The 26,808-nt window shown below is 44.1% G+C and overlaps 1 protein-coding gene across 1 annotated transcript in view; it reads right to left on the minus strand.

The window, feature by feature from the left end:
• Positions 1–2,540: 2,540 nt before the first annotated feature.
• LOC143984100 (uncharacterized) overlaps positions 2,541–26,808 on the minus strand; it is a 106,713-nt gene continuing 82,445 nt past the window's right edge. The window contains exons 14-17 of the mRNA XM_077484416.1: positions 23,658–23,734; positions 14,225–16,186; positions 7,437–7,635; positions 2,541–2,614 (exon numbers count right to left, since the gene is read on the minus strand). Coding sequence (XP_077340542.1) covers positions 2,541–2,614; positions 7,437–7,635; positions 14,225–16,186; positions 23,658–23,734 — 2,312 coding nt within the window. The remainder of the gene's footprint in view (positions 2,615–7,436; positions 7,636–14,224; positions 16,187–23,657; positions 23,735–26,808) is intronic.

Here is a 26,808-nt window from a genome sequence, read left to right on the forward strand (position 1 = left end):
AGAAGCATGCTGTCCCTTGCCCACACTGAAAATGCCCACCAGCCAGCGCCATGAGAGGCAAAAAGAAAACATGTGGCAGACACAGCGCTGCACCAACACAGGGGCAAACCTCACAGGCACCCTCCGGGATTAAAGCACACAGGACCCAGGCACCCCCAGACAGCCAGAACCCAGGTGAGAGCCCAGGTCGCACACACACCGCTCAGTACATGTACAGCCCCCCCCGTGAGGGGGGAAAGGAGGGGAGTTAGGGACAGGGGAGAGAAGAGAGGGGGGTGAGGGGGCCCCTGAATTGACCTCCCAGGGAATGCCCAGCTGCCCCCCTACAGAAGCCCCCTTCACATCAGAGTCCCCTACAGAAGCCCCCTTCACATTAGTCCCAATCAGCAGCCCTCTTCACATCAGAGTGTCCTCCCTCTCCTCCCCCTCCCACATGTACTCACAGTTTTGAAAGAAGCTTCTCGTTCCTCTCTCCAGTCATGTGATAACAAGTGATATGGGAGAGAGGAAGGAAAGTCTGCTGCTATCTCCCCCTGCAGGCTGGAGGGAGCATAACGTCTAATGCTCTCTCCAGCAAGTGACGGAGCTGCTCCTCCTGACAGGAGTGAAATCGCGATTACGCACTGTCAGAGAGGACTGGCTCCAGGACTGCACCAGACTGGCCTACTGAGCCATTCAGGCCACGAGAATCTCCCGGGAGTCCTGATGGCCAGTCCATGCCTGGCCACCTCCGAACGGAGGGGGAGACGAGCGGGGCTTCGATCCCCCGCATTGCTGGACCCTGGGACAGGTAAGTGTCCGATTATTAAAAGTCAGCAGCTGCAGTATTTGTAGCTGTTGACTTTTCATTTTATTTTTTAAGATGGGAACACCACTTCCTAGTGTAAAATAATTTTTGTGCCCCCTAATATTTATATTTTAATGTACCCCACCCCCAGGAGTGCCACCTGTACACAGCAGTAGGGCCGATGTGCAATAGGACCTGCTGGCATTGTCCGCCAAGTGCATGCGCAGTAGGGGCTGCTCGCTGAGATCTAGCACTGTGCCTGGCCGGTACATGCGCAGGAGTCTTTGAAACTGTGCTCAACCAGTGCATGCACTGTTGCATAGTACAGTGCTTTGCAAGCCAAACACAGTAATATGCATGCATTGGCCAGGCACAGTGACAATAGCACCCTACTGCACATGCTCTGTCTGGAGACAGTGGCAGCATGCCTCACCGTACACAGCGCCAGAGCACTGAAAGGCAGCAGCCCCTACTAAGTATGCGCCATCCGGGCACAGTGCCAGAGCACCATAAGGCCGCTCATGTGTCCCACGGGCAAGGCACTGGGTGGTGAGAGTTCCCATGTTGGCGTGTCACTAGAAAGGCACTGGAGACGAAGGAAACACCCATTAAGCAAAAACTCAACAGGAATGAGAAAGCAGTCCTTGCGATAACACATTGGGGGTAATTTACCGAAAACTGGAAAGTACAAAATCTGGTGCAACTCTGCATAGAAACCAATCAGCTTCCAGGATTATTTGTCAAAGCTTAAAGAGGAGTTCGGCCGAAGAAAAAAAAAATTGAACGTCAGCAGCTACAAAAAGTGTAGCTGCTGACTTTTAATATTCAAACATTAACCTGTCCTAGGGACCAGCGATGCTGGCACACGAAGCCCCGCTCCTCTCCCCCTGCTGTCCATGGCAACGGGAGTCTTAGTGTGGGCATGTGAGAGCCGCGCTGTGAATGGCCGGGCAATCTTCTAAGATCTGTGACGTGTCCCAGAAGATTTCAGGGAGGGAGGGAGGAGAGGTGAACTTCCTTCCGGGGCCGTGGAGCCCCAGGAGATAGTGGGGGCTGGATGCCTCTAAGGAAAGAGGCTTACCAGACAGGTTGAACCCAGCTAGGCTTATGCCTGATGGGTCAATCAACCTTTTGGTGTAACACACCCAAGGAAAGGTACAGCAACCACGACTTCCAATATAGACCAATTTGGTAGGGATCCATTAAAGTAGTGACATCAATAGGTATCCACCATAGGTATAATGACCGAAATTCATAAGCAGTTCCTCTAAATATGACATATGGCAAAAGGAGAAAAATGGGGCCACATAGTGTGATTCCGTTTTAATTTGACCAATGCATTCGGGATATCACCACTCTCTGTATACCTTTATCCCTTGGCCTTACCTTTACCTCTTCACACCCCCTTTTTACCCCTGTTACCTTTCCCCCCCCCCCCCAATAAATAGGCCACACTGGAGTTTGGAGTATAAATGGCCATAGCAGCCTTTTATTAACAACTCTTCAACCAAGAACTTTAACTTTATTAAATATATATAAACACTATTTATCGACGGCAATTTTAAACTCCCAGTCATTTGGTCTTTGACGGTACCATGTTCCACCTTTAAACTTGACACTCTCCACCAGTACACTGCAGGACAACAACCTTTCCCGCAGTGCCACCAAATCCCGTATTCCAGCCTACCCTTCCACTGGGATACACCAAAAGGGGGCACATGCCACCTATGAGCCCCCCCACACTTCCATCATCTCAGTTTCCTTGCCCCATCAAAGACCAAAAGACGCCGCTGTTACAGCTGCTATGACGACCCGCATCACCGATCCCTAAAAGAAAAAGCAAAACACAGACAACAAGAAAGACAACACACACATAAATACAATTATGCCCAACTAAACCAAAAAAGGGGCAGGTGGGTGGGCAACTCCGCACTCGCTCTGCTCCACGCTTGCCGGTTAACCCCTCCCCTTACTTTTATAAGACTCCACCCCCTTCCATTCATTTCTTTACTCTGCTCCTCCCCTGTCTTTCCCTATCTCATTAACCCACTACGCTCCTTCACCCTAGCCTTAGTCATGCCCGGCCCCCCACCTAGCCTTCAGCTTGTTTTCCGGGCCTCCCTGAACAAGCTGAAGTTAGAAGCTGATTGGCTACCATGCACAGCTGCGCCAGATTCTGAGTGCACCAGTTTTAGTAAATCTACCCCATTGCACGCCATGTATGGGCAATGAGGGTTGGAGCTCTGTGTTGTTTTCTACACATAATGATGTTCACTTTTTTCTCTTATTTTATTGAAGTGCATTGCAAAAAAACAACATCCTGTGTATTATTGCCCGGGCCTCATGATTGGTCAGCTAGGTTCCAGAATTTTATCGTGGGATGCAGGCTGTGGTTTTCCAAAACTCCAACCTTTAGGAGATCCTGATGGGGCCGGCTTGTAATCTGGGGAGCCAATGGTGCCTGGTGTACTGTATTCCACACCTCCCAACTTTTTGAGATGGGAATGAGGGACACCTATCAGCAAAAGTATCTAGGCATAGGACACACCCACTGTCACACCCCCTTAAAGGAGAATAACACAAAAAAAGAGATTAGTTAAACACAACAGTAATTTTTTTTTTTTTTACCACTACTATTCCTTTATACTGGCTTTTGAAATTTACAAATGCAGAAATTAGGAAATTGGATGAAAGAGAAAAAGTATATTTTATATACAACTATATTGATCAGACCAAAATGAGGGACAAATGAGGAGGAAAAAAGGACAGAGAGACATTGTGACAAAGCAGGGACAGTCCCTCGAAATCAGGGGCAGTTGGGAGCTATGGTATTCTATTGTAACAGATGATTATTTAGGATGGTTACAGAGGCTTGTGTGATTGTATGGGGTCCATAGGGAGGCGAGTTCTAGATGGGGAATCCTGCTAGTCGCTGTTGGGCAGCACTTAGGCGTTCAATTCGGTCCTTTAACCACTTGCCGACCGCCTCACGCCGATGTACGTCGGCAGAATGGCACGGGCAGGCATAAGCACGTACATGTACGTGATTTGCCTCCCGCGGGTCGGGGGCCCGATCGGGCCCCCGCCCGGTGCCTGCGGCGGTCGGTTTTCGTTCGGGAGCGATCCCGGACGAGGGGACGGCCATTCATTCATGGCCACCCCCTCGCGATCGCTCCCGACGAATGGAAATCCCCGGTGACATCACTTCCTCTCCTGTAATGTAAACACAGGAGAGGAAGTGATGTATTCTCTCCTCCGTGTCGGTATTTTTCGTTCCGACACGGAGGAGAGCGGATCAGTGAGTTGCACCAACACATCCCACACACAGTAGAACATGCCAGGCACACTCACACCCCCCCTTTACCCCCCGATCACCCCCCCAATTACCCCTGCCCCCCCAGTCACAGTGACACCAATGTCATTTTTTTTTTTTTTTTTTTTTTTTTTGCATTGGTGTCATTTGTGACTGTAATAACTGTTAGGGCAGTTAGGGTTAGCCCCCTTTAGTTCTAATGTACCCCCCTAACCCCCCCAATAAAGGTTTAACCCCGTGATCACCCCCCGTCGCCAGTGTCACTAAGGCTGGGTTCACATTGCAGCGGTTTATGAGAACGAATGTGATTCGCACCGCACTGCAGTGCAAATCACATCCGATCTCTGTGCGATTCGAGTTCAGCCATTCGCCGCACCCGCCGCACCCGCCACACCCGCCGCACCCGCCGCAAATTCGCACGGGACCCTTTTTTTGGCCCGCAGCAGAATCGGATCGCATGGGTGTTCACACCATGCGATCCGAGTTTGCAGATCGCACTGCGATATGCGAACTGATCTGGGGGTGTCAGTAACATTTCACTGACACTCCCAGCAGTTCGCATAGGGCAGTGTGAACTGCCGCCGGGAGGCATGCGATGCGGGAACCCGCCGCGGATTCGCGGCGTTTCCGCATCGCTCCAGTGTGAACCCAGCCTAATAAGCGATCATTTTTCTGATCGCCGTATTAGTGTCACAGGTGACGCTAGTTAGGCAGGTAGGTATTTAGGTTCGCCGCAGCTTTTTATAGCGCTAGGGACCCCCATATACTACCGCATAAAGCCCCCTGATTGCCCCCTAGTTAACCCTTTCACCAGTGATCACCATATAACTGTTACAGGTGACGCTGGTTGGTTAGTTATTTTTTTATAGTTTCAGGGCACCCGCCATTTATTACCTAATAAAGGTTTAACCCCCTGATCACCCGGCAGGTGTCATTTGTGACTAATAACTGTTAGGGCAGTTAGGGTTAGCCCCCTTTAGTTCTAAGGTACCCCCCTAACCCCCCCAATAAAGGTTTAACCCCGTGATCACCCCCCGTCGCCAGTGTCACTAAGGCTGGGTTCACATTGCAGCGGTTTATGAGAACGGATGTGATTCGCACCGCACTGCAGTGCAAATCACATCCGATCTCTGTGCGATTCGAGTTCAGCTATACAGATAGTATGGCTGAATTCGTGTCGCACCCGCCGCACCCGCCGCAAACTCGCACGGGACCCTTTTTTTGGTCCGCAGCAGAATCGGATCGCATGGGTGTTCACACCATGCGATCCAAGTTTGCAGATCGCACTGCGATATGCGAACTGATCTGGGGGTGTCATTAACATTTCACTGACACTCCCAGCAGTTCGCATAGGGCAGTGTGAACTGCCGCCGGGAGGCATGCGATGCGGGAACCCGCCGCGCATTCGTGGCGTTCCCGCATCGCTCCAGTGTGAACCCAGCCTAATAAGCGATCGTTTTTCTGATCGCTGTATTAGTGTCACAGGTGACGCTAGTTAGGCAGGTAGGTATTTAGGTTCGCCGCAGCTTTTTATAGCGCCAGGGACCCCCATATACTACCGCATAAAGCCCCCTGATTGCCCCCTAGTTAACCCTTTCACCAGTGATCACCATATAACTGTTACAGGTGACGCTGGTTGGTTAGTTATTTTTTTATAGTTTCAGGGCACCCGCCATTTATTACCTAGTCTCACTAGTGTACCCCTAAATTTAGGGGTGTCTACTTTCTAAAATGGGGTCATTTGGGGGGGGGGGTTTGTGCCATCTTGGCATTTTATGGCCTTCAAAACTGTAACGCCCTTAGAAAGCCTGAAGGCGGTGCTTGGTTTTTGGGGCCCCGTACGCGGCTAGGCTCCCAAAAAGTCCCACATATGTGGTATCCCCGTACTCAGGAGAAGCAGCAGAATTTATTTTGGGGTGTCATTTCACATATGCCCATGGCATGCGTGAGCAATATATCATTTAGTGACAACTTTGTGAAAAAAAAAAAAAGTTTGTAATTTTCCCGCAACTTGTGGCAAAATATAAAATATTCCATGGACTCAACATGCCTCTCAGCAAATAGCTTGGGGTGTCTACTTTCTAAAATGGGGTCATTTGTGGGGGTTTTGTGCCATCTTGGCATTTTATGGCCTTCAAAACTGTAATAGGTAGTGAGAAGTGAACTCAAAAAATTACGCCCTTAGAAAGCCTGAAGGCGGTGCTTGGTTTTCGGGGCCCCGTACGCGGCTAGGCTCCCAAAAAGTCCCACATATGTGGTATCCCCGTACTCAGGAGAAGCAGCAGAATTTATTTTGGGGTGTCATTTCACATATGCCCATGGCATGCATGAGCAATATATCATTTAGTGACAACTTTGTGAAAAAAAAAAAAAAAAAAAAAAAGTTTGTAATTTTCCCGCAACTTGTGGCAAAATATAAAATATTCCATGGACTCAACATGCCTCTCAGCAAATAGCTTGGGGTGTCTACTTTCTAAAATGGGGTCATTTGTGGGGGTTTTGTGCCATCTTGGCATTTTATGGCCTTCAAAACTGTAATAGGTAGTGAGGCGTGAAATCAAAAATTTACGCCCTTAGAAAGCCTGAAGGCGGTGCTTGGTTTTCGGGGCCCTGTACGCGGCTAGGCTCCCAAAAAGTCCCACATATGTGGTATCCCCGTACTCAGGAGAAGCAGCAGAATTTATTTTGGGGTGTCATTTCACATACGCCCATAGCATGTGTGAGCAATATATCATTTAGTGACAACTTTGTGTAAAAAAAAAAAAAAAATTTTTTTTTTGTCATTATTCAATCGCTTGAGGCAAAAAAATAAAATATTCAATGGGCTCAACATGCCTCTTATCAATTTCCTTAGGGGGTCTACTTTCCAAAATGGGGTCATTTGGGGGGGTTTTGTACTGCCCTGTCATTTTAGCACCTCAAGAAATGAGATAGGCAGTCGTAAACTAAAAGCTGCGTAAATTCCAGAAAACGTACCTTAGTTTGTAGATGTGACAACTTTTGCGCAAACCAATAAATATACAATTATTGACTTTTTTTTACCAAAGACATGTGGCTGAATACATTTTGGCCTAAATGTATGACTAAAATTGAGTTTATTGGATTTTTCTAATAACAAAAAGTAGAAAATATCATTTTTTTTCAAAATTTGCGGTCTTTTTACGTTTATATCGCAAAAAATAAAAATCGCAGAGGCAATCAAATACCATCAAAAGAAAGCTCTATTTGTGGGAAGAAAAGGACGCAAATTTTGTTTGGGTACAACATTGCATGACCGCGCAATTACCAGTTAAAGCAGCGCAGTGCCAAAGTGTAAAAAGACCTCTGGTCATTTACCAGCAAAATGGTCCGGTCTGAAAGTGGTTAAGGTCTTCCTCTCTCTGCTCATATCCTGCTTCTCCTCTAGGAGCACAGCTAAATTCTCTTTATCCTGGATCAGCTCCATCATCTGAGACTCAAGCTGTCTAGCAAACTCGAACAAGACGTAGTACTGAATAATAAGAGGGATTTGATTGGCCAGGCGAGTCGTTGCATTCTAGGTGAAAGAAAATGATTGAGACGTTAGAGCATGGATGAAGAATTGGTACTTTAGGCAGATGTCAGCCCTCTTAAAGTGTGTCTTCACTTGGTAGTCCTTTCAATAACATACTTCCTGTCTTACGGTGACAACACTCTACTGAACCTATAGAGGAGGAAGGTTGTCACCCTAACACAGGACTACAGGACAATTATCCTTCTACCCATTTACATAACATAGGGTGGAGATGTTCTGTAGTTTAGAGGTGAAGTGAGTAGGGATGATAAAGCTGCTTGAAATAACATTGCAGAGAGCACAAGACCATACAAGATAAGTTGATTTCTGGCGGAATCAACAGATATTTTTTTTTTTTGCACATTGAACACATAAAGAGAATGCATTCAATGGTATATTTGAAGTCATTGTAAATAACCACGTTGTAAAACAACACATTCAGTTTAAAATAGAAATTAAGGCAAAACATTTGTGTATAGAAATAAACAAAAATTCTAAATATCCTTTTTTTATAAGTGATCAAGTTCCCTCTGTTCTCAGCTCCATAATAGCTGGGGGGGAGGAGAGGCAGCAGTACACTGAGCTTCCCAGTGAATAGCTGTGCAGGGGAGGTGTGTCAGGACAGGTCTGATCATTGGAGGAGAACATACTGAGTTCCCAGCATAGCTAGAGAACTGGCCATGGTGTTCTCCAGATTAGTGTGGTCAGTTTTTAAAAGGAAAGAAGAGGGAATGGCAGGAACACCAGAGACACAAAGGAAGCAATACAAAGAAAACAGGATACTTTTTCATACAAGTACATGGTACAGCAGACACATATCAGGAATATGAAATATTGGGTTTACATATTCTTTAAAGTAGACCTTCACCCATGTACAGTGCCTTGAAAAGGTATTCATACCCCTTGAAATGTTTCACATTTTCTCATTTACAACCAAAAATGTAAATATATTTTATTGGTATTTTATGTGATAGATCAACACAAAGTAACACATAAGGCCCCTTTCCGTGTGAAAGGGGCCTAATTGTGAAGTGGAGGGAAAACGATAAATGGTTTTCAAAATGTTTTACGAATTAACATCTGAAAAGTGTTTTGTGTATTTGTATTCAGCCACCTTTACTCTGATACCCCTAACTAAAATCTAGTGGATTCAATTGCCTTCAGAAATCACCCAATTAGTAAATAGAGTCCAGCTGTGTGTAATTTAATCTCTGTGTAGTACTAACCCCCAAAGGAGCTGCTTGTTTTGTTGTGTTTACCGTTACCTTATTCACCTCGATTTGTGTCTAGGGGTTTCCCGTGGTAGATGGCCCAGAAACCTTAGAGTCTGACAATAAATCCGCTTAAAGGGATTTTTATTTGCAAAAAACAGTTAATGAACAGTCTCTCAGTAAAGGATCAGAGGGTTAGGAGAAAAGTCCAGGTACTCTTATTGTCAATAATAAAGAGCTTTCTTACTTTGACTAAATCCAGAGAATAGCCATTCACAGCTGGATGTTCACTGTAGTTGGATAGTCCCTCTCACACAAGGCCTAGCAGCCAACAAGGTGCTTAAGTCAGGAACAAGTCTCTGCCACAGACTTTGTTATCGAACATGACCAAGGAAACTTGAATACTTGTAGAACACTTGTGTGGTACCAGTATCTTGCAGCCGATTCGGTGATACCGCATGAGATAGGATTCACTGAGGTCCTCCAGCTTTACCAGGCTCTTGCTAAGAAGACAACCCGTGCGTGGCCTTCTTCTGAAGAGTCCTCCCCAGGATAATTAAAAAGTTGCTGGGCCTCTCCACAACCTGAGACGGCACCGGACCACCTCCGAATCCTTTCCTTAGTTTCCTTGCCTCGGGCTAGCCAGCCCCGAGACATAAAGTTGGGTGGATCCGTACCCTAGGCCATAGCCTTCCTGGGGGCTGGTCAGGAGGACCAGGACCATGGAGTCAGAACATGCTTCTGGACCGGAACCGTGACATCCGCATCTTAAGTACCCTCTCCCAGAAAGCACAGCAGGAGTGACCACTCCCACTGGGCTGGCTCCGAGAGAAAGTAACCCTAAAGCACCATGCCTGCCAGAAGAGACAGTGCTCCCTATGGCCAGGCCGAACACCCTTTAGTCCAGTCAGACTGATGCTGAGGTAAAAATTTAGACTAATTATACCCAAACCAAACTGCAGTTCAGGTGAAACGTTAAATTTCAAAACACATTGCTCATGCTCTTTAGGATCCGGCACTACATCAGTATAAATACAGATGTTCTGGTTTGTTAGAGAACATTGGTGGACAAACAGCCTCACACCAGAAACACACCAGACAGGTCAGGGATAAAGTTGTGGAGAAGTATAAAGCAGGGTTAGATTATAAAAAAAAATATCCCAAGCTTTGAACATCTCATGGAGCTCTGTTCAATCCATCAACTGAAAATGGAAAGAGTATGGCACAACTACAAACATGGCTGTCCACCTAAACTGACAGGCCGGGCAAGGAGAGCAATCATCAGAGAAGCGACCAAGAGGTCCATGGCAACTCTGGAGGGGCTGCAGAGATCCACAGCTCAGGTGGGAGAATCTGTCCACAGGACAACTATTAGTCGTGCTCTCCACAAATCTGACCTTTACAGAAGAGAGGCAAGAAGAAAGCTTTTGTTGAAAGAAAGCCACAAGAAGTCCCGTTTGCAGTTTGCGAGAAGCCATGTGAGGGACACAGAAAACACATGTAGGAAGGTGCTCTGGTCAGATGAGACTTTTTGGCCTGAAAGCTAAATTCTATGTGTGGAGGAAAACTAAAACTGCACATCACTCTGAACACACAATCCCCACCGTGAAACATGGTGGTGGCAGCATCATGTTGTGGGGATGGTTTTCTTCAGAAGGGACAGGGAAGCTGGTCAGAGTTGATGGGAAGATGGATGGAGCCAAATACAGGACAATCTGAGAAGAAAACCTGTTAGAGTCTGCAAAAGACTTGAGACTGGGGTGGAGGTTCACCTTCCAGCAGGACACCGACCCTAAACATACAGCCATAGCTACAATGGAATGATTTAGATCAAAGCATATTCATGTGCTAGAATGGCCCAGGCAAAGTCCAGACCTAAATTCAATTGAGAATCTGTGGCAAGACTAGGAAATTGCTGTTTACAGACGTTCTCCATCCAATCTGATAGAGCTTGAGATATTTTGCAAAGAAGAATGTGCAAAAATTTCACTCTCTAGATGTGCAAAGCTGTTAGAGACATCCCCAAAAAGACTTGCAGATGTAATTGTAGTGAAAGTATTGATCAGGGGGGCTGAATACTAAGGTCCTCTAACAAACCTCTGAGGACTTCACAGAACAGCTGTATTCATACTGAGATTAAATTACACACAGGTGGACTAGGGGTATGAATACTTTTTCAAGGCAGTACATATGGCTTCCTTTCCTCTCCCTCCTCCCTGCAAAGTTTGATTATTTTAAACAATATATACCGCTTTTTATTTTTCCACTTTTCACTTTCCTGCATCTGCGTATATCTCACGCATGCACAATCATGCCACAGATCAATAGGAACTGGCAGAGCTATGTAGCACATCTGTGCAAACCCCCCCCCCCATATGCACAGAACACAGCAGGTCTATGCCAGTCTATAGGAGCAGCAAGTGTCTTTGCTTGTAGAGAGGTCCTGCAGTCCAGGCAGATATCAGCAGCGTGTCTGCACATGTATGGGGAATCAGTCCCAAATGACGGCATTGGATTAGATCAATCAAGAAGAATTAGAAAGGCTGCATTATTAATGCAGCTCTGTATTATTAGTACATGATTAAAGTGGAGCCCTACCCAAAAGGGGAAGCTCTGCTCCTCTACTTCCTTTACCCCCTCCACTGCCACAATTGCCACCTTTGGTGGGGTAGTGGGTGTCTGTTTTATACAGGTACCCGCTCCTACTTCCGGTTCACTTCACCGTCGCAAAGTGAGCCAGAAGTTTGGTTCCCTCCACCTTCTCCCAGCAGCCGGTCAATTCATAAGGCGCAGTGCGATTCGCACATGCGCATTAGGAAACCAGCTGTGAAGGGAATCAGCTCGGGTGAGGACACCGCTGGATGCTTGGACAGGTATGTGCCCTAATAGTGAAAGTCGGCAGCTACAGTGTTTGTAGCATGCTTACTTTTAATTTTTAGGGGTTGGGGGGCCAGAACTTCTCTTTAAAGTTTTAAACTCAAAAAAAGGTATCGGCGCTAATACAACCTCAATAAAAGTCCATAAATAAACGTGGTATATCCCACACCATGCAATAAAGTTGATTTACTAAAACTGGTGCAGATCTGCATGATAACCAATCAGCTTCCAGGTTTTAATGTCAAAGCTTAATTGAACAAACTGAAGTTAGAAGCTGATTGGTTTCTATGCACAGCTGTACTAGATTCTGTGTGCTCCAGTTTTAGTAAATCACTGCCTTTGTATTGGGGGGGGGGGGTTATTTACTAAACTACAAGTGCAGTCGCTGGAGATCCGAGGAGGACATGCAAGGAAATTAAAAAATAGCACTTTAGCTTGCACATGATTGGATGACAAAATCAGCAGAACTTCCCCTCATTTCAGAGCTTCCCCTCAGATTTAGAGCGACTGCACTTCTAAGTGCACTTGTAGTGCACAGTGGATTTGCCTTTAGTAAATCAACCCCATAGGCTATTATTGGAAGGTCTGATGGTGAGAGTGTGATCGATTTGGATGGGCCATCAAATTTCCCAAAGCGCTTATTGACCTTTATTCATTTAGAGGTCACTGGAGCGATGGTGAGTGGGCACTTCTCACAGTGGTGGTGGTATTTGGTTCTTTATTGGAAGATCACCCCTCAGAAATTAAGAGGATCACATTATATAGTGTGGGATATAACACATTTATGGGCTTTTTGAGTTGATTTCAATGTAAGGAGGTTATTTACTAAAGGCAAATTCACTCTGCACTACAAGTGCACTCGGAAGTGCAGTCATTGTAGATCTGAGGAGGACATGCAAGGAAAATAAAAAACAGCATTTTTGCTTGGACATGATTGGATAATAAAATCAGCAGAGCTTCCCCTCATTTCATATCTACCCCTCACATCTACAGCGACTGCACTTCCAAGTACACTTGCAGTGCAGAATGGATTTGCCTTTAGTAAATCAAACTCAAGGTGTTGAGGTTGTATTAGCACCAATTCCTTTTTTGGGTTTAAAGTTATACAGTGGAACCTTGGTTTATGAGTAACGCGGTTAACAAGCCTTTTGAAAGACTAGCAACTTTTTTTTTTAAATCCTGACTTGGTTTGAGAGTGTTGTCTCGCATAATGAGCAGGATTCAACCCAATGGGGTGCGCAGTACCGCATTTGGCCAGAGGTGCGGGGGAGCTGGTGACACTTGGATAGGTTTGGAGCCGTTCGGAAATACTCTGAATCACTCGGAAATACTCCATTCCCAAGCCTTTCTGAGGGGTTCCGAGTTCAGCCGAGCTGTCCCTGAGTATTTTCAAGGCTCTCCGGTACCCCCTCACCTCTGGCCACATGCGGTATTGCATGCAATAGAAGTCAACGTGGAACAAATTATCTTAGTTTCCATTGACTTCTATGGGGAAACTCACTTTGATATGCGAGTGCTTTGGATTACAAGTATTCTCCTGGAACAGATTATTCTTGTAATCCAAGGTTCCACTGTAATAGTATTTTAATATAAGGAAGGTTTACTTCACAAGGGAGCAGGTGCCTTTTTATGTTTCTTATCAAAAAAGTTATGTATTTTTTACTGCAAGCAGGGTAAATGATTGAATTTAATATGGTAGTAGCCGCTTGTAATCCCCTGTACAGCACAGCTCAGACTGTTCTTCTCTATGCAATGCAGGCAGATCATGGCTGATGGAGATGGACCAGCAGAGGGCTGTACATAGCTTCCTGAAAACATCACAGCACCTGACTTTAGTACTCCTCTCGCAAGCTCTCATCCCTGATGCAGATAGTGGGCTGGCACTTGGAAGGAGTTATGCAAATATTAAAATGCCTTTCTTGGTGGATGTGAGGCTGGAGGAATGCATTTCCATTTGCCCTAGATAACGCTGACATGTGATACTGAGCCTCCATGATTAAAAGAAGTGAAAGCCAATGGGGGGAAGAGGGCGGGCCAGAGACAATAAGGCTGGTAAGGAAAGGCCTAGATGATGCTGGAAAATGAGGCGGGCTCTATCTGAGATGCTGCAGCTCTACTTGACCTAATGAAACAGCATATAATCTTAAAGTCCATCAATATCTTCAGTGTCCTGCACGATCAAGTCCAGTAATCGAGTCCCAACCACAAGAAGACAATCAAAATGGCCCCAGGCTCTAAGGAAGAGGGGATCTCAAATTGCATTAGCCATTTTAAATGTCTTCTTGTGGTTGGGACTCGCACGGTGGGCTTGATCATGCAGGACACTGAAGATATTGATGGGCTTTAAGATTTTATGCTGTTTGTGAGTATAATACATCTATTTTATTACTTCAATAAATTGTATCACAAAGTTAATGCGCAAGGCTGGTGCAAGCTCTGTTCTTGTCTTATAATTGCAATTGTGGCTGGTTCAAAAGGACCTTTACCATGCACAAAAGACTCACCTTGAAATATGCCTGGATGTGGAAGGACATTTCATCAACTGATAACTCCAACATGTTGGGTTGTACAACCGGTTGCACCTGAGCTGGTTGGAGAGAAAAAAACTGTCTGGTCTGTGCTACAGATTGTACCTTTGCTAGTTGGAGAAAAGAAAACTGTCTGGGCTGTGCTTCAGGTTGCGCCTTAGCTGGTTGAAGTAAAGAAGACTGGCCGTGCTGTGCTTCAGGTTGAAATTTGGCTGGTTTGAGAAAAGAAAACTGGCCAAGCTGTGCTTCAGATTGCACCTTAGCTGGTTGAAGAAAAGAAAACTGACCGGGCCGTGCTTCAAGTTGGGACTTAGCTGGTTGACGTAAAGAAAACTGGCCGGTCTGTGCTGCAGGTTGCTCCTTAGCTGGTTGGAGAAAAGAAAACTGGTCGTGCTGTGCTTTAGGTTGAACTTTGGCTGGTTGGAGAAAAGAAAACGGGCTGGGCTGTGCTTCAGGTTGCGCCTTAGCTGGTTGGAGAAAAGAAAACTGGCAGGGCTGTGTTTTAGGCTGAACATTAGCTGGTTGAAGAAAAGAAAACGGGCTGGGCTGTGCTTCAGGTTGAATCTTTGCTGGTTGGAGAAAAGAAAACGGTCCGAGCTCTGCTTCAGGTTGCACCTTAGCTTGTTGGAGAGAAGAAAACTGTCCGGGCTGTGCTTCAGGTTGCACCTTAGCTTGTGGGAGAGAAGAAAACTGTCCGGGCTGTGCTTCAGGTTGCACCTTAGCTTGTGGGAGAGAAGAAAACTGTCCGGGCTGTGCTTCAGGTTGCACCTTAGCTTGTGGGAGAGAAGAAAACTGTCTGGGTTGTGCTTCAGGTTGCACCTTAGCTGGTTGGAGAGAAGAAAACTGTCCGGGCTGTGCTTCAGGTTGTACCTTAGCTTGTTGGAGAGAAGAAAACTGGCCGAGCTGTGCTTCAGATTGCACCTTAGCTGGTTGACGTAAAGAAAACTGGCCGGTCTGTGCTGCAGGTTGCTCCTTAGCTGGTTGGAGAAAAGAAAACTGGCCGGTCTGTGCTGCAGGTTGCTCCTTAGCTGGTTGGAGAAAAGAAAACTGGTCGTGCTGTGCTTCAGGTTGAACTTTGGCTGGTTGGAGAAAAGAAAACTGGCTGGGCTGTGCTTCAGGTTGCGCCTTAGCTGGTTGGAGAAAAGAAAACTGTCTGGGCTGTGTTTTAGGCTGAACCTTAGCTGGTTGAAGAAAAGCAAACTGGCTGGGCTGTGCTTCAGGTTGAACCTTTGCTGGTTGGAGAGAAGAAAACTGTCCGGGCTGTGCTTCAGATTGCACCTTAGCTGGTTGACGTAAAGAAAACTGGCCGGTCTGTGCTGCAGGTTGCTCCTTAGCTGGTTGGAGAAAAGAAAACTGGCCGGTCTGTGCTTTAGGTTGAACTTTGGCTGGTTGGAGAAAAGAAAACTGGCTGGGCTGTGCTTCAGGTTGCACCTTAGCTTGTTGGAGAGAAGAAAACTGGCCGGGCTGTGCTTCAGATTGCACCTTAGCTGGTTGACGTAAAGAAAACTGGCCGGTCTGTGCTGCAGGTTGCTCCTTAGCTGGTTGGAGAAAAGAAAACTGGCCGGTCTGTGCTTTAGGTTGAACTTTGGCTGGTTGGAGAAAAGAAAACTGGCTGGGCTGTGCTTCAGGTTGCACCTTAGCTTGTTGGAGAGAAGAAAACTGGCCGGGCCGTGCTTCAGGTTGGACCTTAGCTGGTTGACCAAAAGAAACCTGCCTGGGCTGCACTACAGGTTGCACCTGAACTGATAAAGAAAACTGGTTGGAAACTTTGGCCTGATTTACTACCAAACACGGCTTTGTGGCCTCTACTCGGGCCTCCTTCAAGGATTCACCATAAAGGCTATCCTGACAATAAATCATTTTCTCTAATGTGAACTGAGTCCGGATTCCTTTTTCTGCCTCCTTCTGCTGCATGTTACAGATATTCTCAATGTTAGCCTTGAGCAAGCAAAAAAAAGCAAAAAAAAAAAGATTAACCCGCAAAAAATAAACATATTCTAAAAGCAGTACAGTTAAAACGAAAAGTACAATATGGAAATACATACACAACACACAAGCTACCTACACTGGGCTTTTTTCATCCTGTTTGTTGCCCATATAAGTCTATATACTTTATAGTCACACAGTAAAAGTATGGGAATACAAAATATGTATTGAAGTTCTAAAAAAGTCTGGGACTGGGTATCTGTGGAGGCATGAAGGTTCTGCAGGGGGTGAGGGGACTCTGCAGCAGACTTGCTGGCCCTGTAGTGAATGCGGTTTCTGAAGGGAACTATGAGCAACTGTTGGGATGGGGTCTCTGGCAGAGGCTGGGGGTCTCTCCAGGAGTCTGGGGAAGCATTGGAGAATGGAGGGTACTGCGGGGGGCTGAGGCACTGTGGAAGGTTAGGTGATCTGCATATACCTGGTGGAGGCCAGGTAGAAGGGAGGCTGAATGATACACATGGTACTAGAATGTGTTATAATGAGATTGATGACTGATGTCTCAACTAACGCATGAAAAGAGACTTTGAATTTTTTTTTTTTTTACTAAAAAGAAAAAAAGGGACTTATTTAAAAGTTGCCTTATGAACAAGTATTATTAATCACAAGTAATTATATTAGCAATCGTTTCTATTGCATTATTATTACATTGTATGGGGCAATTATATACATACTTAATTGATTAATCTCACATATTTTGGTTTATGTACTTTTATAATATCCCACATATATTCATTATATATTGTTTGATTGTGCTCATTGAAACATATTCATAATATTTCAAACATGCTACTCTCATATTAATAGTATATATATATATTAATATGTTTCAATGAGCACAATCAAACAATATATATAATTTTACGTGTATTTTCACTCTTATTCATAATATTTCAAACATGCTACTCTCATATTAATAGTATATATATATATATATATATATATATATATATATATATATATATATATATATATATATATATATATATATATATATATTAATAAGAGTGAAAATACACTTAAAATAGTAATTGTATTGCGAAACCATTTACTTCACTACCAAGGAATTTGGAGGAAAAATAATTGCATTGGTCAAACCTACTTAAAAGCAATATATTCTACCTAGAAGTATAACATATACTGACAGATAACAGTCCATCCTATTATATTTATGGTTTTGTTTAAGGCTCAGATCAAAGGTTATTTGAAGTGATATCTTGACATTTTAAGGAACGTTCCAAAATCATTTTTAATCCAACACTGCTCCATTTAGGCAGCTGTGTAGATGGGTCCAATACTGCCCCCTAGGCAGTTATGCCATGGTTACATAGTAAATAATACGTTATTTGAAGGCATTGATTACATGGAAAACAAATCCATGCCAGTTTTTTTTGAGGGATAAGAGTGTGGAGTAATAATGAGCAGGAGGAATGGCAAAATCAAAGGAGGAAGAGAAGGGAATTTTAGATTTTTGGTAAAGTATACATTTCTTTTGGTCTGTAGACAATTAACTGAGACATACATATAGTTGAATTATTTACAGGCATACCCCACTTTTAAGTACACAATGGGATTTATTTACTAAAGCTGGAAAGTGCAAAATCAGGCTCACGTCTGCCTAGAAACCAATGAGCTTCCAGGTTTTATTACCAAAGCTTAATTGAACAAGCCAAGGTTAGACGCTCATTGGCTCCTATGCAGAAGTGAGCCTGATTTTGCACTTTCCAGCTTTAGTAAATAAACCACATTTTGGACTTAAAAGTGGGGTATGCCTGTAGTTTTGTAGTACAAGATATGAATTTGTGATAATTCTAACTGCAGTATGAATTGTTGCTTTTTCAATTCATCAAGAGGGACTCACAGAGGGACTCACATATGTGGATTAGAGGTCGACCGATATATCGGCCGATATTTGCCGTTTTTTAAATAATCGGCATCGGCCGATTTTGCTGATAAAAAGCCGATTTATAACTACAGCGGGACTTTGAAATGACTTCTGTAAGAAGTCAGTGTGAGTTGCTGAGTCGTCATAGCAACACTTTCCTCCTCTCTGGGCAGGCTGCCAAGAAAAGAACTAAATGATACAATGTTTACACTTGAATGAATGAAGTCATCTCTGTGTGTAGAAGTTCTCAGTTTAACCATTTAAAGACTAAATCTTTTCTGACACCTGTTGCTTACAAGTAAAAATCCTGTATTTTCTGCCAGAAAATCACTTAGACCCCCCAAAAATTATATATATTTTTTTAGCAGAGATCCTAGGGAATAAAATAGCGGTTGTTGCAATATTTTATGTCACACGGCATTTGCACAGAGGTCTTTCAAATGCATTTTTTTGGGAAAAAAATACACTATTTAAAAATAAAATAAAAACAGTAAAGTTAGCCCATTTTTTTTTTTTCGGCCAAAAGTTTTGACTACCTGTTTTTATTTAATACATAGTTTTTTTTTTTTATCTAAATCATACATACAAGTAAACTGATTGGAGGTTTGTTTTGTTTAATAAATGCTTAAATGTAAGAAATTTTCTGTATCACTTATGAAGGCTGCTTTCACACTGGAGCGTTGATGTTAAAACGCAAGTTTTAGCGGCTCTTTACCATCATTTTAGCTGTGCTATTTGGCTGCTAGTGGGGCACATATAACCCAGCTAGCGGCCAAGGAAGAGGTTAAATGCGCCCATGAAGCACTGCTGCCAAATCGCATTGCATGCGCTTCGGCAGTGGTGCCCATTCATATCAATGGGCAGGAGTGGTGGAGGAGCGGTATACACCACTCCAAACGTGCTGCTTGCAGGACTTTTTTTTAAGATCCTGCCAGCGCATCGCCTCAGTGTGAAAGCACTCTGTCTTTCACACAGACTGCAGGGGAGCCATTTTGCAGGCACTTTACAGGCGCTATTTTTAGCCCAAAAGCGCCTGAAAAACGCCCCAATGGGAAAGGTGTGTTAGATCAAGGGGGATTAAAAAAATAATAATATTAAATAAAAAAGGAAAAAAATAAATAAATAAATAAAATAAAATCGGCCTAACATATCGGCCCAAAAAAATCGGCATCATATATCGGCTATCGGCCGCCATGATTTCTAAATATCGGCATCGGCATTGGCCAGAGAAAAACCCATATCGGTCGACCTCTAATGTGGATCATCTCACTGAAGCCGAGTCCGTTTATAGTCAATGGTTTAGTAACAATGTTTTAGTTAAAACAATTTATTGGAAATTATCTTTACCTAAAATCTAAGTCTGGTTAAAATCACCAGATCCATATATGGTATAACAAATTTGTTCATGTGCCGTTAAAATAATCTGAGCTTGTAAATGTCTGTTGTTTGAGAAAGGTCACATGTCAAAATCAACACCTTGTTGTCACATTCTGCTGAGCCACTAAGAAGCCATTAATCACTCCTAAAGAAATTACTCAGTTTTGTTACATTGATATTTTTAAATAAGATCCTGTGGTTATTTCTCATCACCTGTACCATCCACATTATTGAAATGTTGATCCATATTTCTTGTTTGTCACCCATTATATTTTGATATTATTTGTGCACATTTGTGAGTTCTAGTAAAAAAAAAAAAAAAAAAAAACATATATATATATATATATATATATATATATATATATATAAATTAATGTATATGTGCACATACTTTTGTAATCCTTTCGTCTTCAGGTTAGCGAGAATAAACGAGTTTGAGCATTTGTTTATTTATGGAAATAAGTGGGAATCTCTGTAATTATATCATTATATCCTTGCTTATTTTCATAAATATAAAACTCTTTTATATTTCAGTATAAACATTCTGACAATCATCATCAGCCACCCAATGGGTACCCTCAGGTCACACCAGGTCTGAAAGAAGAGAAGAATGTGTCAGTGGTTGTTGTGGGGAGCTCACGCCTTTAATTGCTAAAAGCGAGCACACCCAAGGTAGGTGTGCCATAATGTGCAAGTATGCCCAATGTTCAGGGCAAAACTTTTAACTTTTTATATACCCCCAGGCCTATTTAGTCTAAAACAGGGTTTCTCAACCAGGGTCCCATGGAACTCTAGGGTTTTTCCAGAGGTTACTAGGGGTTACTTGAGCAGTAAAAGTTTTCTGCCTCTCAGATAGGTTCCCACTGACACCATTGATCTTTTTAGCTGTGTAAGGGGGGGGATTCTTCCCAATGACCACAAGTGTAAGGAGCATTCTTCCCACTGACCATCGTACTAATGTATCATAAGTTGTAGATTTAGTCACTTTTAGCATAGGTTTCCTGAGACCGGCAAGTTATTTCAAGGGCTGTGTTGAAAAGGTTGAGAAAGGCTGGTCTAGACAATCAACCAACGTAGTCTGCATTGTGTAAGTCAGATAATGCTCCCCATACAGAATTATTTAGTTTTCTCCAGCTCCAACACTGGATAGCTTATCTGCAGTGTTCCTCCTTTTATCCATTCGAAACAACCACTTTCAAACACATCTGTCTACATTCCCCGGGCTCTCCGGGCCTTATCCCCACTCTCTATGCATCTTTGAATGGCCGATCAACTTTCACGTTGCTTTCCTATGTGTCCCAGTGGAAATGAGATCTGGGTACTGAGATCAACCCAGTGTATTGGAGCAAGGCCTAGTCTTCTGTAGCTAAATGTTTCTTCAATACTGCCATCATGGAAGCAGCGTACAAAGTGCTGTTGCGGGGGTACTGGGTTCCAGCTCGTACTGCCCATGCCAACCCAGCCTCTAGTGATTGCTGTTTCCGGGGATGTGGCCATCGCGGGGATGTTATACATACTCGGCGGACCTGCCCGCAATTTGCGTGATTCAGGTCCTGAGTCTTTGGCTTTTTGTACTCTCTGTTCCATTTGAATGTGGGAAAAAAGGCTACGTTTGCACTGTTGCATTGACCTATCCCGGGTTTATTCGCTCGTCAGCAAAGATTTGCAATCTATTTCTTTATAGCAGCTAAAAGGACGATCGCTCAGGCAAGGAAGAAACCTATAACTCCTTTTCAGGAAATGAAAAACCATTTGACGGCCATGATGGGCAATGAACAAATGTCTAGTTTTCTTAACAACACTCATGCTAAGTACTTTAAAGTCTGGGAGCCATAGTTGACATATGTCTTCCCTGAACTCCCCCTGATTAGTGTGGGTGAAATGCTGACTGGTATCCTAAATTATCCCAGGTGCCCTTATCCTCCTTTCTCCTCTTTAATCCATCTCTACTTTCCTCTGTTGACTTTTCCCACTATTTTCTTCTCTCTCTTTCTGGGGCCCTTAGCCATCTTTAGTTATCAAAGAATGGGCAGTACTATTTCAATACTGAGCTATTACATATCTGTCCTGGTTACTCTTGCACGCTATGGGGTTAACCCCATATATACGTATGTTGCACTCAGGTTTCCCGTGAGTGTTTAGATAGGAGGTTTCCCTCCGCTGTTTATGTTGTACGTTCCATGTTTTCCATGTGCCAGTCCTAATCCCTGCATGGGCAGCCTAGATGCCTCTGACATTATTGTATGTTTCCAATTAAAGGTTTTTATTGCGTACAATGGACGAAGTAAGTCCAACAACATACATTTGTACATGTAAGAATAGGTTGAAGAACACACCAAAAAGAACGTGGCAGCATCTAATAAGGGCCTAGCAAATCGGTGGCTGTGAGCGTGGTTCCAACTCCTCTATGTTGGACTGTATATAGATACATCAATATATAACATTGTTATTGCCACAAGTCAGTGGCACCCAAACAATTTTTCAAACATGACGTAGAAAACACTTCATCTCGGACAGTAGAACACAGGAAAGGATAGGCAGATAATTATTGTATGTTTCAATGCTATATCTGCAATAAAAAATGACTGAACCAGAAAAAAGGCTGGTCTAAAGCATAACAAGCATAGCAGGAACAGTGCAGCAAACTAGCCATATTCTGTGGCGCAATGCCCACTTTTTTGGCCACATGTATTATATTTTTCTTCTCAAGGTATCCCTGCTACATATTTTGAACTGTTTTCTAGAGTGCAAGCTTTCTGGATTTTACCAATTCATGGCAAAGAGTCACTTATGTCACCCACCCCAGCAGCTTATTCTTAAATTTGAGTCACTCGCTGGATGCAGAAGAATATGCCTATTACTTCTCAGCAGTGGCGGTCCATCCATTAGGGGTGCCTGGGCGCCACCCCCTCTCTCACGCCACCCCCCTATATGCATAAAGGATAGATTCACGCATAGCAAGTAACTATCCATGGTCACTGTCGCCACCCCCTATTCATGCGTCCGACCCCTTTTGGGGCACCAGGCGCATGAATTACAGCGGCAGTATATTTTTTTGAAGCAGCTGATTAGAGCCAGAGGCTGGCCAAAAAGAGAAGACTCCTGATTGGCCACCGAGGAGTAGGGAGGAAACAGAAGCTGCCGCCGTGGAGAGGGAAGGGGAAGCCACTGGTGACGGAGAGCAGGATAATGGGAGGCCACCGCCAAGCAGGGTGAAGCCGCCGGTGATGGGGCAAGTACTACTGATTGACCAATGGGTTAGGGGTCGGTGGGGTGGCATACTGCTTGCCGCCCCCCCTCAAAACAATTTCCACCAGCCGTCACTACTTCCCATTATGGAGGAGCAGGTGACTCACTCCATGTGACCTACGTTAGCATTTATGCGTAAGCACGGGGCCTCTTTAACCACTTACCCACTGGGCACTTAAACCCCCTTCCTAACCAGACCAATTTTCAGCTTTCAGTGCTCTCACACTTTGAATGACAATTACTCAGCCATACAACACTGTACCCAAATGAAATGTTTGTTCTTTTTTTTTCACACAAATAGAGCTTTCTTATGGTGGTATTTAATCACCGCTGGGTTTTTTATTTTTTGCGCTATAAATCAAAAAACACTGAAAAATGCAGCAAAAAAATAAAAGATTTGTTTCTGTTAAAATTTATTGCAGAGTATTGGCGAGTATTGGCAGAGTATTGCATAGTGTTGGCAGAGTATTGCAGAGTATTGCTGCAGAGTACTGCAGAGTATGGCAGTACTGGTATGTTCCAGGGTGCACGCCGCAGGCGCCTGGGAGCACAATTCTGTGAGGACGTCCCACGGACGTCCACCCAGGATAAGCCGACCGCGCTGTAGCCATCTTTCAGCTATGGCTCGGTCAGCTGTGGTTAAAAAATAGTTTTTTGTTTCATTATTTATTTTATTTAAAAAAAAAACATTACACCGTATCTTTATTTTTTAAAATCTCTTTTATTGCTATCAGAAAGGATGAACAACATCCCTTGTGATGGGGGTGGGCCATGACAGGTCCTCTTTATGGAGAGATCTAGGGTCTCTAGTATACAATGAGGCATGATGCCAAACCTACTAAGTTGTGCTTTAACTTGTACATTTGTGCAGTGGAAAAATTTGTGCTGCAAGAAGGACAGAGACACAAGACCTACCTTGGCACTTCTGTAGAGATTGGGAAAGTGCAAAAAGTGCTTTGAAGCAATATTACTAAAGGATGATCGGATGAGCTCTAGAAAAAGTAAAACGCATAATTAGTGTTTGTAAGCATGGCAATTAGGCCACCAGCCATCCATTCATTACAAGTAGCTCTAAGTCTAATGCCGTGTACACACGACCAGACTTTTCGACGGACTAGGTCCTATGGTCTTCCCGACGGGCTTTCGGCTGAGTTCTGACAGACTTTCCGAATGAACGGACTTAGCCACACACAATCACATCAAAATCCGACGGATTTGAACGTGATGATGTACAACCGGACTAAAATAAGGAAGTTCATAGCCAGTAGCCAATAGGATTCGTTCTGTCGGACCTTTGTTGTCGAAAAGTCCCGTTGTGTGTACGCGGTATTAGTTTACACTTGCATCTAAACGGCCGCGCCTCCTAAAAGTGATCCGTCAATTCCAGGGTGTTTCTTGCACGTCCTCCTTTGCTTGAATGGATCGCGTTTGGCAGCAGTGATCATTTTTGCCCCAAGCATGAAGCAAAGTATGCAACCACGCCATGTGAACGCTGACATCTACTTGTGCAGGAGGAAGTGGGGTTGGAAGGTTCTAAAAACGAGGATATTTTCACCCCCTCCCCTCCAACTGCCTAATTAAGTCCTAAATGTTATTATGTAAATAATGTATCCTGGAGATGGCATTGCTAAACCCTGGTAGCTGGGGCCCAATCCCCTGCATCCTCTAAAGCAGGCATAGGCAAGCTGAGGCCCTCCAGCTGTTGCAGAACTACAAGTCCCATCATGCCTCTGGTAGTAATTGTAACTGCCAGCATTGCAATGCCTCATGGGAAATGTAGTTCCACAACAGCTGGAGGGCCTCAGGTTGCCTACCCCTGCTCTACAAAATACAAACCTGCCAACTTTTTGAGATGGGAATGAGGGACACCTATTAGCAAACATATGTAGGAATAGGACACACCCCCTACCACACCCCCTTAAAGGGGAATCATACAAAGATATTAGTTAAACCCACTTTTTTTTATACCACTGCTATTCCTTTATAGTGGGTTTTGAAATGTACAAATGCAGCAATTTAGAAATCAGATGAAAGGTTTAGCACTGGGAAACACTTTTTGAAAGATAAAAAGTGCATTTTATATACAACTATATAGATCAGACCAAAATGAGGGACAAATGAGGAGGAAAGAGGGACAGAGGGACATTGCTCCAAATCAGGGACAGTTGGGCTGTGCTCAGACCTGAAACCGCCAATTATATTTATCAGGCCTACCCAAAATGCAAGTCTTAGGGGTTGATTTACTAAAGGCAAATAGACTGTGTGCTTCACAAAGTGTAGTTGCTCTCTGCAAGGGCAGTTGCTCCAGAGTTTAGTAAATGAGCAGAAGCTTTGCTGACTTCCACCATCCAATCACATGTAAGCAAAAAATTCTGTTTTTTTATTCTCCTTGCATGTGATTGGGTAATATCTGCAAATTTAGGCTTCACTTAATTTACTAAGCTCTGGAACAACTGCACTTTTCAAAGTTCACAGCCTTTTTTTTAAATCAACCCCATAGTCTATGAACTGGAATCCATTCCATTGCTCTCAAATTCAGATCACAGCAGTGTGAACCTAGCATTATGGGTTTTTCCCTCCCCTAGCCTAAGACCGGGTAGTGAAAGGAGAAACAAGAGTTCATCTCTCTGTCACTCTGCTCTCTCCTTCGATCAGCATGTCGTTTGTAAGCACAACTGAGCACAACTGACTGGCTCTTTATGGTTGATTAATTAAAGGCAAATAAATTGTATACTTTACAAGTGCAGTTGTTCCGGAGCTTAGCAAATTAGCAGAAGCTCTGCTGACTTCCATCATCAAATCATGTGCAAGCAAAATTGCAGTTTTTTTCTTTTTTTTTGCATGTGATTGGATATTTTTTAAGTAAAGCTTTACCTCATTTACTTATTGCACTTTCAGAGTGCAACTGCACTTGCAAAGTGCACAGTCTATTTGACTTCAGTAAATCTACCCCTTGGTGTTGCTTTTCTCTCTCCTGATCTGCACTTTACTATATAGAGGATTGCAAGAAGCTGTCAGGACAAATTCAGGTACTGACACAAATGTTTAAAATAAAAAAAATTGAATGATGTGTAGTGCCGGCTCCTGAAGAGCACGCGCTATGTGTTTTTTTTATACTTAAAGTTCCTAAAACCACAGTTGGGTCAATTATGCCAAATTATGATTTCAGTACCAGTCTAGCTGGATTGCACTGTGTTCTGCTTGGCCACAGGTGGCGCTGTCACCATTAGCAAGTGTGAGAACGCAGTGTAGCTAGGCGCATTGAGTGCCATTCCTTCTCGGAAACCAGCCCAGAGTGTCATCTTGCTGTGCACTCTGGGAGAGGGTACTTAAGGTACTGACATCACGTGCTTCTGGGTTCCGGTCCAGAAGATCTTTCTGTCTGTTTGGTCCTGGTCCTCCTGACCAGCCCCCATGGCCCTCATGGCCTGGGGTGTGGATCCATCCAATTCCAAGTCTTGGGGCTGGCTAGCCCGAGGCAAAGTAAATGAAAGGAGGATTTAAGGGTTGTCCGGTGCCGTCTCATCTGTGGAGAGGCCCGGCAACTGGAGAAGCAACCAGGGGAGGACTCTTCGGGAGAAGGCCACGCATAAGGCTGGCTTCTCAGAAAGAGCCTGGAGGCTCAGTTGAAAGACACCAAGCGAATCTACACTCATACGGTATCGCCGGACCGGCTGCGAGATACTGGTACCGTATGTTAGCTCTCTAGGTTTATCTACATCCTTCAGTTACATCCAAGTCTGTGGCAGAGACTTCATTCACAAGTGTTCTACATCCAAGTCTGTGGCAGAGACTTTGTTCAAGTGTTCTATAGGCAAGTCTGTGGCAGAGACTTTGCTTTACTCAAACACTCTATCGGCTGCTAGGCCTAGTGAGAGGAGGTCTATCCGGTAGCTGTGAGAATCCAGTTGTGAACGGTAATTCTCTGGATTTCTATAGTGAGAGACTTCCTATCTTTATCAGTTCCAAGAGTGCCTGAACTTCCTACCTAACCCTCTACCCTTCATACAGAGACTTTTCTGTCTACTTGTTGTCCAATAAATATACTAAAAGTGGATCCAGTGTC

This window comes from Lithobates pipiens, unplaced genomic scaffold, assembly GCF_037356315.1.
Source record: "Lithobates pipiens isolate NorthernLeopardFrog02 unplaced genomic scaffold, aLitPip1_a1.2 Scaffold_16, whole genome shotgun sequence".
NCBI classification, from domain to species: domain Eukaryota; kingdom Metazoa; phylum Chordata; class Amphibia; order Anura; family Ranidae; genus Lithobates; species Lithobates pipiens.